At 55.4% G+C, this 11,858-nt stretch overlaps 1 protein-coding gene and 1 long non-coding RNA gene across 10 annotated transcripts; one reads left to right on the plus strand and one right to left on the minus strand.

Moving 5' to 3' along the window:
- Positions 1-3,824: 3,824 nt before the first annotated feature.
- On the minus strand, positions 3,825-8,824 carry TMEM134 (transmembrane protein 134). 9 transcript variants are annotated; one of them, XM_045039611.1, is made up of 9 exons: positions 8,557-8,824; positions 7,588-7,663; positions 7,017-7,079; positions 6,788-6,864; positions 5,843-5,904; positions 4,748-4,831; positions 4,538-4,582; positions 4,262-4,315; positions 3,825-4,175 (listed from the first exon to the last, which is right to left on the minus strand). In XM_045039611.1, the coding sequence occupies exons 1-9, from the start codon at positions 8,697-8,699 to the stop codon at positions 4,093-4,095; spliced, it is 687 nt and encodes a 228-aa protein (XP_044895546.1). In that variant the 5' UTR covers positions 8,700-8,824; the 3' UTR covers positions 3,825-4,092. The 9 variants fall into 9 exon arrangements, 8 of the variants coding, with proteins under 8 accessions (XP_044895546.1, XP_044895545.1, XP_023095889.2 ...); XM_045039610.1 differs by having other exon boundaries at positions 7,017-7,106; XM_023240121.2 differs by lacking the exon at positions 5,843-5,904 and having other exon boundaries at positions 7,599-7,663.
- LOC111556726 lies at positions 6,651-11,858 on the plus strand. The gene is made up of 2 exons (XR_002736441.2): positions 6,651-8,129; positions 9,051-11,858. It is a non-coding gene; the product is annotated as an uncharacterized LOC111556726 (long non-coding RNA).

The raw sequence follows: 11,858 nt of genomic DNA on the forward strand, positions 1-11,858 counted from the left end.
GAGAGAATGCGAATGAGGAAGAGGCAGAGAGAAAGAGGGAGACACAGAATCCGAAGCAGGCTCCAGGCTCCGAGCTGCGAGCACAGAGCCAGATGCGGGGTTTGAACTCATGAACCGTGAGGTCATGACCTGAGCCGAAGTCGGTAACCGACCGAGCCACCTAGGAGCCCCTCTACAAAGACTTTTCATTGGTTACAATAAATGCCAGAAGACAGTGGAATACATTGTTCAGCATGCAGAGGAAAACAATTGCCAGCCAAGAAGACTCTACCTCACTCAATCGTTATTCAAGAAGGAAGGTGAAATATCAACTTTTTTCAGGAAACGGAGGCTGGTAAGAGTTTCCTACCCATGTGCTCTCATTGAAGGGAATTTCCTTCAGTAAGAAGGAAATTCAGACCAGAAGAAAGGCGAGTATGTACTAAAGTATGGTCAGGAAAGAGATCAGTACGCATATTTGTGGAGCTAAAGAGGCAGTAACGATAAAAAAGTTAAGTTGGGGGATTTTAAAAATAAGGAGGGACTAAAATAATAGACAAAATAAAACAGAAGACGGGAGGGAATACTTTAGATATGCTAAAATCTTTTTCTCATCTTTCCTAGAGGAGAATAGATGCATTGGTCAGCTTCAGACTTTGTTAACCATTTAAGAATAGCCATTAATACAGGGCGCCTGGGTGGCTCAGTCGGTCAAGCGCCTGACTTTGGCTCAGGTCGCGATCTCACGGTTCCTGAGGTGGGGCCCCCCATCGGGCTCTCCGCTGTCGGCGCGGAGCCTGCTTCGGACCCTCTGTCCCCCTCCTTCTGCCCCTCCCCCGCAATAAACTTCAAAACAGTGCAAACCTTCATCTTTCATTTTGAAGCCATTAATATACCAGAAATAGAGATAGAATGTTCCCTTCAATGGTCCAATCCGTAGAGGAAGAAAAGAGGGAAAGTGAAGAATTCTTAATTAAACCAGAAGACTAGACAGCGGGCGGGGGGGGAGGAAGTAAAGAAAAACCTGATGAAAACATTAAAACAAAGTAAAACAGAAGATAGGAGTAATCCCTAAACATATCAAAATTACAACAATTCTAAGCAGATTAAGCTTTTTGGTTAAAAGAGAGTCTCAGTCCCAGAAGAAAGTTTCTTTTTTTTTTTTTTTTTAATTTTTTTTTTTCAACGTTTATTTATTTTTTGGGGGACAGAGAGAGACAGAGCATGAACGGGGGAGGGGCAGAGAGAGAGGGAGACACAGAATCGGAAACAGGCTCCAGGCTCCGAGCCATCAGCCCAGAGCCCGACGCGGGGCTCGAACTCCCGGACCGCGAGATCGTGACCTGGCTGAAGTCGGACGCTTAACCGACTGCGCCACCCAGGCGCCCCTCAGTCCCAGAAGAAATCCAACGTTCCTCGTCTGGACACAACGATCGATGTATTTTTCAACTGAAGAAGAAAGTTGCATTTAGAGTTTAGCTATTCATGATCCCCTGAGGATAGTGTTACTGTCAACCCAGTTTGGATTTCAAAAATTAACCAGCAAAAATCAAGCACTTTAAATTCTTTAAAAAAATTTTTTAAGACAGAGAGAGACAGAGCATGAGTGGGGATGGGGCAGAGAGAGAGGGAGACACAGAATCCGAAGCAGGCTCCGGGCTCTGAGCCGCGAGCACAGAGCCCGACGCGGGGCTCGAACTCACGAGCTGTGAGATCATGACCTGAGCCAAAGCAGGAGGGTCAGCCAACTGAGCCACCCAGGCGCCCCTCGTGAAAACCTTAAATGTTGTGATTCAGTGGTCTGTCGACACGTTCATACGGACTAAGGGTTGGCAAACTTTTTCTGTAAAAAGCCAGATAAAGATTTTAGGCTTTGAGGACCCTACGGTTTCCATCACAACTGCTCAGCTCTGCGGTTGTAGTTAAAATTGCCAAGCAGCCCCAGTCCGCATACAAACAGGGATGGCTGGGGTGGAAATTTGGTAATTAACTGATTAAACTTGATTTATTGACACTGCAGTTTGAATTTTGTAAACTTCTTTGTCTCACGAAATCTTACTATTCTTTGACTTTTCTCCCAACTGTTACTAAAATATAAACGCCATTTTTATCTTGGGGACTGTATTGGGCCTGTGGGCTATAGCTTGCTTATACCTGCCGTAGTCTTATATGGAGACTCACTACTTCTGGAATAACTTGGTGTTAAGATTGTGGAGAGACAGAGGCACCTGGGTGGTTCAGTTGGTTGAGCATCCAACTTTGGCGTAGGCCATGATCTCATGGTTCATGAGTTTGAGCCACACATCGGGCTCAATGCTGTCAGCACAGAGCCCTCTTTGGATCCCCTGTCCCCCGCCCCCTTCTCTGCCCCTCCCCTGCTTGCACTCGTCCTCTCTCTCTCAAAAATAAAAAATAAACTTAAAAAAAGATTGTGAAATGATAAAAAGTTATGAGCACAGTAGCAACTCTGTATGAATTACCTATTTGCTCACAATGAATAGTTTTCATAATTTTCCTTCTTTCCTGTTTGGTCTGATTATATTCACTGAGATGTAATTTTAGGTCTGGTTAATCTGGGAACACAAATTGTGGGCTTATGTTCTGAAGGTCATTGTTCTCTCACTTTTCCAACTGGTATTTGATCTCACCACAGTATTGGTCCATGATGGATTAGAAAGGAACACTGACCCTTTCGTACAGCTACTTTGAGAACCACTGATTTAGAAATTCCTGTATCCGACTGGTGCCCCCAAAAGTGCCCAGATTGGGGGCTGAGGGTGGGAAGTCTGGGTGGGCCAGGAGAACAGGAGTGGGAACAGGAGTCTGGGTGTTAACTCTTTCAGCAAAGTCACAGAAGCCCATGTCTCTTCTCATCGCCATTCGTGTTTCACTCGGAAGACAGAGTATAAACCTCTAAGTGTATGAACAGGATCTCCTCAGTCAGCCCTCCCTCCCGGGGGTGGTCAGCTGGGGCCCACACAGGCTGGGTGCCCTCACCTCTCCCTCCCACCCCCAGGTGTCTTGGAAGCCTTGGGTTATGTTCCCAACCCTGCCCTTGGGCGAATCCGTCCCTCTGGATCTTGGTTTCCTCATCTGTAAAATGGGACCGCGGTGGTGATTATCAGAAATAACCTGTGCCAAGTGCTCAACACAGGACCTGCTGCCTTCTAAGAGTTTGATAAATGGCAGCTATTATGATCTCAGATTTCAGGGTTCTCAAAGGTTGTTTCCTGGCCCGTGAGATTCTGAGATGCCTTGGTTTCCCAAAATTCTAAGTTGGTTTGTTTCCACTGTTCTGTGGAGAGTCCTCGATCACGGAGGTTCTGTCACACGCGCCCTGCCTCTCATTGTCTTCACCCCTACTTCTCCCAACCCTTGAGCCCGGAAGTAGGGCAATGGGCGGAGAGGGCTGGGCTGCTGCCTTGTCGTGGCCCACATTCAGAGCTGTGGCAGCCCAGGGCCCCAGAGCCACGTTGCAACCGGGATACCAGCCTCCAGGCCCCAGGCCTGCGTCATCCCAGTGCCCTTGGCCAGGGCCCCCTGGGCAGGCACCAAGGCTGCTGCGCCTCCAGGTAGAGAAGTGGGCAGGGCCAGCTCTGCTAAGGGCCGGGTGGTGACGGCAGGCTGCTCCAGGCTTGCAGGATCGAGTCCCTAGCCCAGGTCCGCACCTAAAACGGAGGAGCAAGTCTTAGAGCATCAGGACCGTCGCGGGTACAATGGGGGGAGACGGGTGGTCCTGGTGCCTTCAGCTGCAGCCAGCGCTTCCCTCAGGTTTTGCGGGAGGGGCTGTGGCCAGGCCGACGGGCTGGGCAGGGTTGGCGGGAAAGGGAGATCAAGGTCTCTCCTGGAGCGAAGTACATTCTTTTATTAGCACAAAACAACAACGCAGCAGCCCCAAGGCTCGAGAATAAGTTAAGGCACAGAACAGGCAAGGGACGAGTTTCCCGGGCCTGGGTAGTGGGCAAACTTCCTGAGCAAACTTCGAGGGGGCTGGGGGCTCGAGGGTCCTGCGGTCCTTCCCTTGAGATGAGGAAACCAGAGCGGGGCGGGGCCGAGGAGCGCCCCCTGGGGCCGCTCGCAGGCGAGGCTGGATCCCCGCGGTCCGCCCGCGGCTCACTTCTCGAAATAGGGCAAGTAGAAGAACTGGAAGCCCCGGTGGCCCTTGACGGCGCAGTAGATGAAGATCACGTGGTAGACTGCGGGGGCGGGGCCGGTCAGCGCCGAGCCCCGCCCCCGCCCCGCCCCCAGCCCCGCCCCGCCCCTGCCCGGAGCCCTTCCGCACCTCCCGGGACCAACAGCAGGAAGCCGGGCACGAAGAAGATGGCGCTGGAGACACCTGCAGGAGGAGGGGCCGAGTCAAGGCTGGGAGGCACCGGGGCGGGACCGAGGGGGGGGGGGCGGGTCACTGTCTGGTCAAGTCTCGCTGCGGTGAAAGGGGTCCTTTCCTGCTGTGAGGGTGGAAGCAAACTTCCGAGGGGGTTGGGGGCTCGCGGGTCCTGGAGGAGTTTTTCTCTTGTGGGGAACCCCGCTGCCTGCGGAGGTAGGAGGGGGCGCTCACCTGGCGAGGGGGCCACCTCCAGTCCCACGGCGATCAGGATCAGCGCTGCGCACAGACGGATCCGCGAGGGTGAGGGGGGGAGGCGGGGGCAGGGGCTGGCGGCAGGGCGGGGAACTCCACCCACCACCCCCAGCAAGGCTTAGGCCCCAGGAGTGTCCGCAATCTGAACTGAAGGTTCCCTAGCCAGAGGACCCTTCCTGGGAAGCTCACCAAGCTCTGTGTTTTCAGAGCAGGGCACCTGGCAGGGCCCGGGAAATGTCTGAAGTGAGATTTTCCTCTGCTCCGTGGTGCGGCCTTTAGTCAATCGACAAACATTTATGGAACACCTGCTGTGTGCCTGGTACTGGGAATCCCACAGGGAAAAGCGAATGAGGTCCCTGCCCTCATGGCCCTTCCCTAGTGGTGCAACCAACAAGAAACTCCAAGCTACGATCCAGTGATAGGGGGTGTGGCAGGCCAGAGCAGGCGGCAGGGGGAGCCTGGGGGGGTCGGGAGGGGCTTCCTGGAGGCAGTAGCAATGACGCTGAGCAGGGGTGGTGACAGCTATAGCAGCTAACATTTAGTTGTTACTTACCAGGTGCTGCCAGGCACTGGGCTAAGCTTGTTACCTGCACTGCTTTATTGTCACCGTGACTGAATGAAACAGGTATTATCATCCCCATTTCACAGAAGATGAAACTGAGACGCAGAGAGCTGCATGTGGAAGGAGGAGGCGCTTGGACTCTGGAGGCTTTGCTATGGGCTTGGTGCAGGCAGAAAAGAACTGGAATGCTCCGGGCGGAGGGAGCAGCATGGCAAAGGCCTAGAGTCTGGAAGGAACTTGGGGCCTTCCAGGAGCTTCCAGAGTGGAAGACTGGAGAGGCAAGAGCCCGGGCTCGAGGAGTCTGGCAGGGCCTGTAGACCCCAACGAGGGATGTAACTTTGGCTGAGAACAGTGGGTTTGGGGAAGTCATGGCTGGATCAACTGTTCAGACCTACAGAGTCCTGGGTCCCCGCTTAGAAGATGGGATTGGGGGCGGTGGGGGAGCTGGGCTTTCCAGCAAGGGAGCGATATGGCATGAAGGCTCGAGGGGCCACCATGGACTGCTAGGTGACTGGTGCCCCGTATAGAGCACCTGAAAAAAGGAATGGTGGGGGCTGAAACACTACCTGCCACCCTGGCTTAGGGCTGGGGGCCCTGCCCACTCAGAGGAGGTGTCTTCTAAGTCCTACAAAGGCCCTTTATAGGCCCGGTAATGTCACTGATGTGGGTTTTAAATCCCAGCTCATCTACCTCACAGCTGAGGTCTGAGCAAGTCCCTTTACCTGGCTGAGTCTCTGTCCTTATTTCTGGACTGGGATGGTAATAATGCTTGCCCTTGTGGATACTGGGAGAGAGAATGAAATGGGATAAGGCAGGTGGCCCGTATGACCAGTGCCCAGCTTGCAGTGGGGACTGGAGAAGTTGGTGGCTCCCTCCCCCCACACGTAGACACCCAGAGCCGAGGCGAGGACGCTGCTCAGCTTTCTGGCTAGGGGACTCTGACCGTGCTGGAAGATGGAGAGCAGCTGCCACAGCTGGGCTGTCCTCACGAGCCCCTCTTGATCCCGACCCTGGGTCCCTGCTGGGGATCCTGATTCCTCAGCCCCGCAGAATGAGTCAGAAAACATCTGGCTGGGAGATCTGTCTGCTCTGGTCTTCGCTTTCCCCATCTGGGCAATAGGTGTACCCAGTGAGGGCCAGGGAGGGGTCCTCCTCAGCTCTCAGACTCCAGGGATGGGGACGCGACAGGCGCTCCGTGGGCCGGGCCGGCAGGGTGCTCAGCATCCCTGTCGACGGGGATGGGCAGATCCCTGAGCACTTGTCTCCGTACTGGTTCTGGGTCACGGTCCCACCTCTCACTTTCTGTGTGACCTCCGTAAGGCCGGAAATAAGCCTACCCTGCGGCTGGCTTGAAGTAGCCACAGAATAAATGGTAGCTGTTGGCTCTTTTGCTCCCTGAGGGATTAAATGGCTAAGTTAAAAAAAAAGAAAGTTTGGAGCATGGGACCAGGTTCCCTTTTCCACTATGTGTGATTTCCTGGCCGTGTGTCCAGGAGACCGGGCCTGCTCCTCTTAAGGCCTCAGTTTCCTCACCTGTAAATGGGGGTGGGGTGATGGCACTCAGCTGGATGTAGGGAGGCTCCGTGGGCCAAGGGGGACCCAGACCCTGCACGAAGGGAGGACGGCGCCCTCACGGGGGTAGGCAGGGGACCCACAGGGGCACTCACCCAGCCCCAGCAGCAGGAGTAGGAAGGAGGCCAGCACTACCCGGCGGTTCTTCTGGATCAAAGGGTGTTGCGTCCAGCTGGGGGGCAGGACAGCAGGATGAGTGGGAGAAGTGACAAGAGCCCCACCCTCTCCCATCACTCTTCCCCACCCAGAGGACCAAGGGGGAAAGCCAGGCCTGCCTGTTCTGGGTCACAGACTGCAGGTGGCTTAAGCAGGGCAGGCTCTCACCTGCAGCAGGCATGGTAGGATCGCTGGGTGCTGTTGCTGATGGTGCTGAAGGACCACTGGGAGCTGCGGATGGACGTTCGGCTGGAATCCCTGCTGGCCAGGTGGGCCCAGTGAGAGGCAGGGCAAGTGATGAAGGGGTCATAATGACGTGGTGGGGGTTGGTACAGGGATTAGGATGGGTGTCCCTGCGGAAGAGGGGGCACTGAGAGGGGACAAAGTGAGGAGGATTCAAGGGCTGGGGTCTCTGCAGGACCGAGGATGGAAAAAACCCTGCAGATTCGAGCTAGGGATTCCTGCAGGACAGATGACCTGGGGGAAGGTAGGGGCTAGACCAGGCTAGGGGTTTTCTGCAGGAGAAAGAGCCTGGTGGGGGTGTGAGGGGGGGGTGAGGCTGGCACTGGGGTAGGGTGACCCTGCAGGACAGGGGAGCCCATGAGGGGCGTGGGGATCAGGCTAGGAATCCTTGTGGGACAGGATGTGTCAGAGCTGAGTAGTGTGAGGTGGGAAACTGGCCAGGGACCTTGGGGAAAGGAGCCGGGAGCAGGGTTAGAGGCGTAGGCCGGGTCCCCACCTGGCCCTGACCTGATGCTGACTCCCCCATCCGGCTCCGGAGAGGCTTGGGCTGCATCCTCATCATTCTCCAGGTTCTATTCCAGAACACAGGGCTCAGAGGGGTTACTGGGCCCAGGCCCTTCCTCCTCCCTTCTCAGGGAGAGGAGAGCAAGCCCACACAGCTGTTTGCCTGGCCGCTTGACAGCTGCTCACCTGGCCCTCCACCCTCCCCGCCAAACGGGTTTGATGATTCACAGAAACTGAAACCCAGGTAGGAGGTGGAGGTGGGGGGGGGTGCTGGTTGAGGGCTCCCAGCATGGTCCCAGGGCCAGGAGCGCCCCCAAGTTTGGGAGTCAGGGTGGAGCTTTCAGAACGGTATTTCAGGGGCCCAGTATGGAGGCTCCGGATTTGTCGTGCCACAGGGCAAAAGTCCTGGTTTTCAGGTTTGGGGCGCAGGAATCTGATACAGGGCTCGAATAAAAGGATCTTGGCGGAAGTCCCTCAGGGAGATTGGAGGTTCCCAGTTTAGTGGGAGTCAAGGCATGGGTAAGGACTCATCAGGTGAGTGAGGGCCTCCAGCTCTGGGGTAGGGGAGTGGGGGCGGGGGCAGGATGGGGTGGGGACTTCCAGAACAGAAGCGGGAGAGTGGAAGGCTCGAGGGTCTGCTCCAGAGTTTGGGCAAGATCTGGTTCAGGGACAAGAAGAGCTCTCTAGCCCAGCGGGGAAAGAGGGCGTTGGGTCCCGACCCAGGATAAGTGGGGACACCGGGTGGGATTTCCAGCTGGGGCTAGGGGAAGAACTCCCGGGTTCGGTGGCTGGGGACCAAAATCAGAATTGGGAGGGTCTGGGCAGGGCCTTGAATCAGTGGCTACGTAGGCAGGGGCGTCTAGACAGATTTTCCCTTGAGTTGGGGTTCTCCAGGGTCCGGCCTCGGCCTTGGGGTACCCCCCGGACCCGGGCTGGGGTTGAGGTGGGCCGGGCCGTTCACCTGGTAGCGCAGCCGGGACTGCTTGTCCTCGTCGGCCACCTCGAACCGGGCTCGGCGCTCGAAGTGCAGCGGCCCGAAGCGGGCGACCCCGCTGAATTCGGGCCCCGGGCCCGCGTCCTCCAGGGACAGCTCGAAGGCGTCATCGATGCTGAACTGGGGCCGGGCGGCGCTCATGGCCCCGGCCCGCTCAGGAGCCCTGCGCCGCCGCCATCCGAGCCCGCCAGCCCCGAGCGCCGCGGCCCCGCCCCCGCACGCAGGCCCCGCCCCGTGCTGTAGGCTTAAGACTGCGACTGTCCGGCGCCCCGGCCGAGGCCCCGCCCCCACGCAACGGCCCCGCCCCTGCTCGCCCTCGGCAGGCCGGAGCTGCCGAGCGCCGAGCGGGCCAGTGGGCGGGCCCTCCTTTGGGGACGGCGCAGAGTTTCCGGCGCCTCCCAGCGGCCGCCTACGCGAGCCACAGCGGCTGCAGCGCTCGCTCGCTCGCTTGCAATTCGTAGGTCTGTGTCTTGGGCTTGGAGGGGCACCCCAGGCCCGAGATGGAGCGTTGCGCGTCCCAGCCTGCGCCTCGAGTGCCAAGGAGACTCCTAGGACCAGACTGTGTTCCCACCTCGACTCACCGCGGCTCTGCACCGGTTGGGTATTCTCACCATAGCAGGTGTGGACTCTGAGGCTCAGAAAGCTTATGTGGCTTCCACTCCTCCGATCCAGTCTCCACTCAGCAGCCAAAGTGATCTTTTAAAATATATCTCACCTTTTTCTCTGTGTATTACTCTTAAGGAAAAAAATGTTTTGTTTTGTTTTTAAAGTATGCTGCTAAGTTCAGCAGTTCACTCCTCTGTATGAAACTGTCTCTTGGTTTTCCATTGTGTTTAGAATAATATCTGAGCTCTTTTTGACTAAGGCCTACAAAGCTGTGAATGATCTGTTCCCCGCCTACATCTTCAATCTCCTCAAGCCCCCTCTGCCCCTCTTTCACCTACCCAGCCACACAGGCCAAACTCGTTGTCACCTCAGGGCCTTTGCACATGCTGTTCCCTATGCCTGGAAAGCACTTAACCTTGCTCTTTCACAACTGGGTCCTTTCATCATCTGCATCCCTGCTGGAAAGTCAGGTGTCAGAGATGCCATCCGTGATGATGCAATCTAAAGTCAGTATCACGTTACACGGCACTTATCCGAGGGTAACTTATGTTACACTGTTTTATTCACCAGCATGTCCACGGTGCCTGGCCAGTGTTTGGCCCTGAGTAGATGCTCGTTAAATATTTGTGGATGAAATGAATGAATGCTTTGCCCAAATCCCCAGTGCTTACAGGTGGTAGAACTGGGGTTGGAACCCAAGCTCCCCTGGTTCCAGGGATGCTCTTCCCCCACCCACCACACTTCACTGTATGACCTCATAGGCAGAGTTGACTCTTTCCTCCTCCTCGGTTTGTGACGCGTCGCCACTGTAAACAAGGCCCCTCTCGGTGTGCTCAGGCAGCTTCCTTGAATCCTGTCTGGCTCTCTTCTATACATGGCTTGGCTCCTATATGGATGCTTGAAACTTACAAACATGCTGTCGTGTATAAGACTCATCCTGTTTACGGTTTTACACTCAACACTAATGTTTTCCACATGCATCTCATTTGTTACTTCTGCTAGTTGCATGCAATATGCCACGCTGAGCATCCAGTACTCTTAGTATCCCCCGCACCCTTCAGTGATGCACCCCTTAGCTTGGCCTCAGTGCCCCTGTCACATATGTCACTGCTGCGAACACCTGTCTTCAACTGTCTCCTTATGGACTGTGGGAGAATTCTCCTCGAAGTAGGACTTCCAGGCCACAGGGTACACGCACCCTCGGCTTCCCAAAGCACCGACGATGCTCTCCCGGGTGGCTGTTGGAACTCCCACACTTACCGCGAGGGTTCTGGTTTTCCGTTAGCACTTGGCTTTCCAGTTTTCTGATGCTTGCTAATCTGACGAATCTGAAGTGGTTCCTAACTTCCATCTGGGTTCCCTTGATGACTAGGGAATTTGAATAGCTCTTCATGCACTTGGCAGCCATGGTGGTTCCCTCTTCTGTGAATTGTCTCTTTGGGGAGCCTTTGTCTATCTTTTCTATCGGGTTTCTAGCCTTCTTTCTACTGATTTGCATGTCTACACACAGCTAAGTATCAGTGCTTTGGTGTTGCACATATCCCTTCTCTTTGTCTCCTTACTTTGTCCGAGTTTCCCTTCGTTAACAATGCTCGGAGTCCTGGGGTGGAGTGCAGGCTTGGGCCCACGTCCCACGGGGGTGTTCTCCGTGAGCGCCGCCTTGGCTCCCGCCGGACCCCCCACCGATGGATGATGGGGCTCTGGATGCCAGCACTGCCCTGGAGTGGCTCCGGGATGGGCCTGCTACTTCCTCTCCCACACCCCAGCACTCTCGCTCAAAGACCTGCAGGGGATGCCCCAAGAACCCTCCCCCGGACTCAGGTGAGAAACCTGCTGAAATGGAATACTGAGTCCAAAGACCCTCTGCTGCAGGCCTCCCCAGCATGGTTTCAGCCCTAACTGCGTCGCCAGCTTGCAAAACAAGCTTGCCTTGGCTGTTTGGGCTGCCCCGTCCCCCCGCCCATCGCAACCTGTGCCTTTTTCAAACGAGGCTGCCAGGGGATCCACACCCCTGCCACCCTCCACTTGAATTCCAGTTCTCTCCACGTTTCTATTTGAGGACTTCTCTAAAGCCAGTGGTGTCAAAGGACAAGGTCCTAAGACTTTCCACGAACAGCTAACCCTTCTGTGTCTCCCACTTTCTCATCCTTCTACTTCTGCTTTTTGCGTTGCAGAGCCCCTCCTACAAGTATGAGAAGAAAAGAAAGAAAAGTGAAAGAAAGAAAAAAGAGAGAGAGAAATACCACCGGCCCAGGGTAGAGAGGCCCACGGACAGGTTCCTGGCGGACCCAGAGTGAGGACGGCTGCTCAGAACCCGTGTCTCCAGTCGCATTGGAAACGCCCCGGCAGCAACACGCAGGGGGAAGACTCTGGCAGCGACCACAGCAGACCCTTGGCCCAACGGCAAATCCCCCAAGGATGGATTGGGTCCACGGGATGCGGACTAGGTTATAGGAAAGTGGTGCTAAATATCTCACTGTGTTCCCAGCTTCCATCGAGGGCAGGACCAGACCAGAAACTGTGTAAACTTCCGAGAACGTGGCCTTGCTTGGCGTGTTCATGAGTCGTTTGACCCACGATATACGTGGGACTAAACCCTTGACTCATGATTTTCTACAGCATATCACTAATCAGCAAAATAAAGAACAAGAGTTTTCAGGCCA

This window comes from Felis catus, chromosome D1 (assembly GCF_018350175.1).
Source record: "Felis catus isolate Fca126 chromosome D1, F.catus_Fca126_mat1.0, whole genome shotgun sequence".
NCBI classification, from domain to species: Eukaryota; Metazoa; Chordata; class Mammalia; order Carnivora; family Felidae; genus Felis; species Felis catus.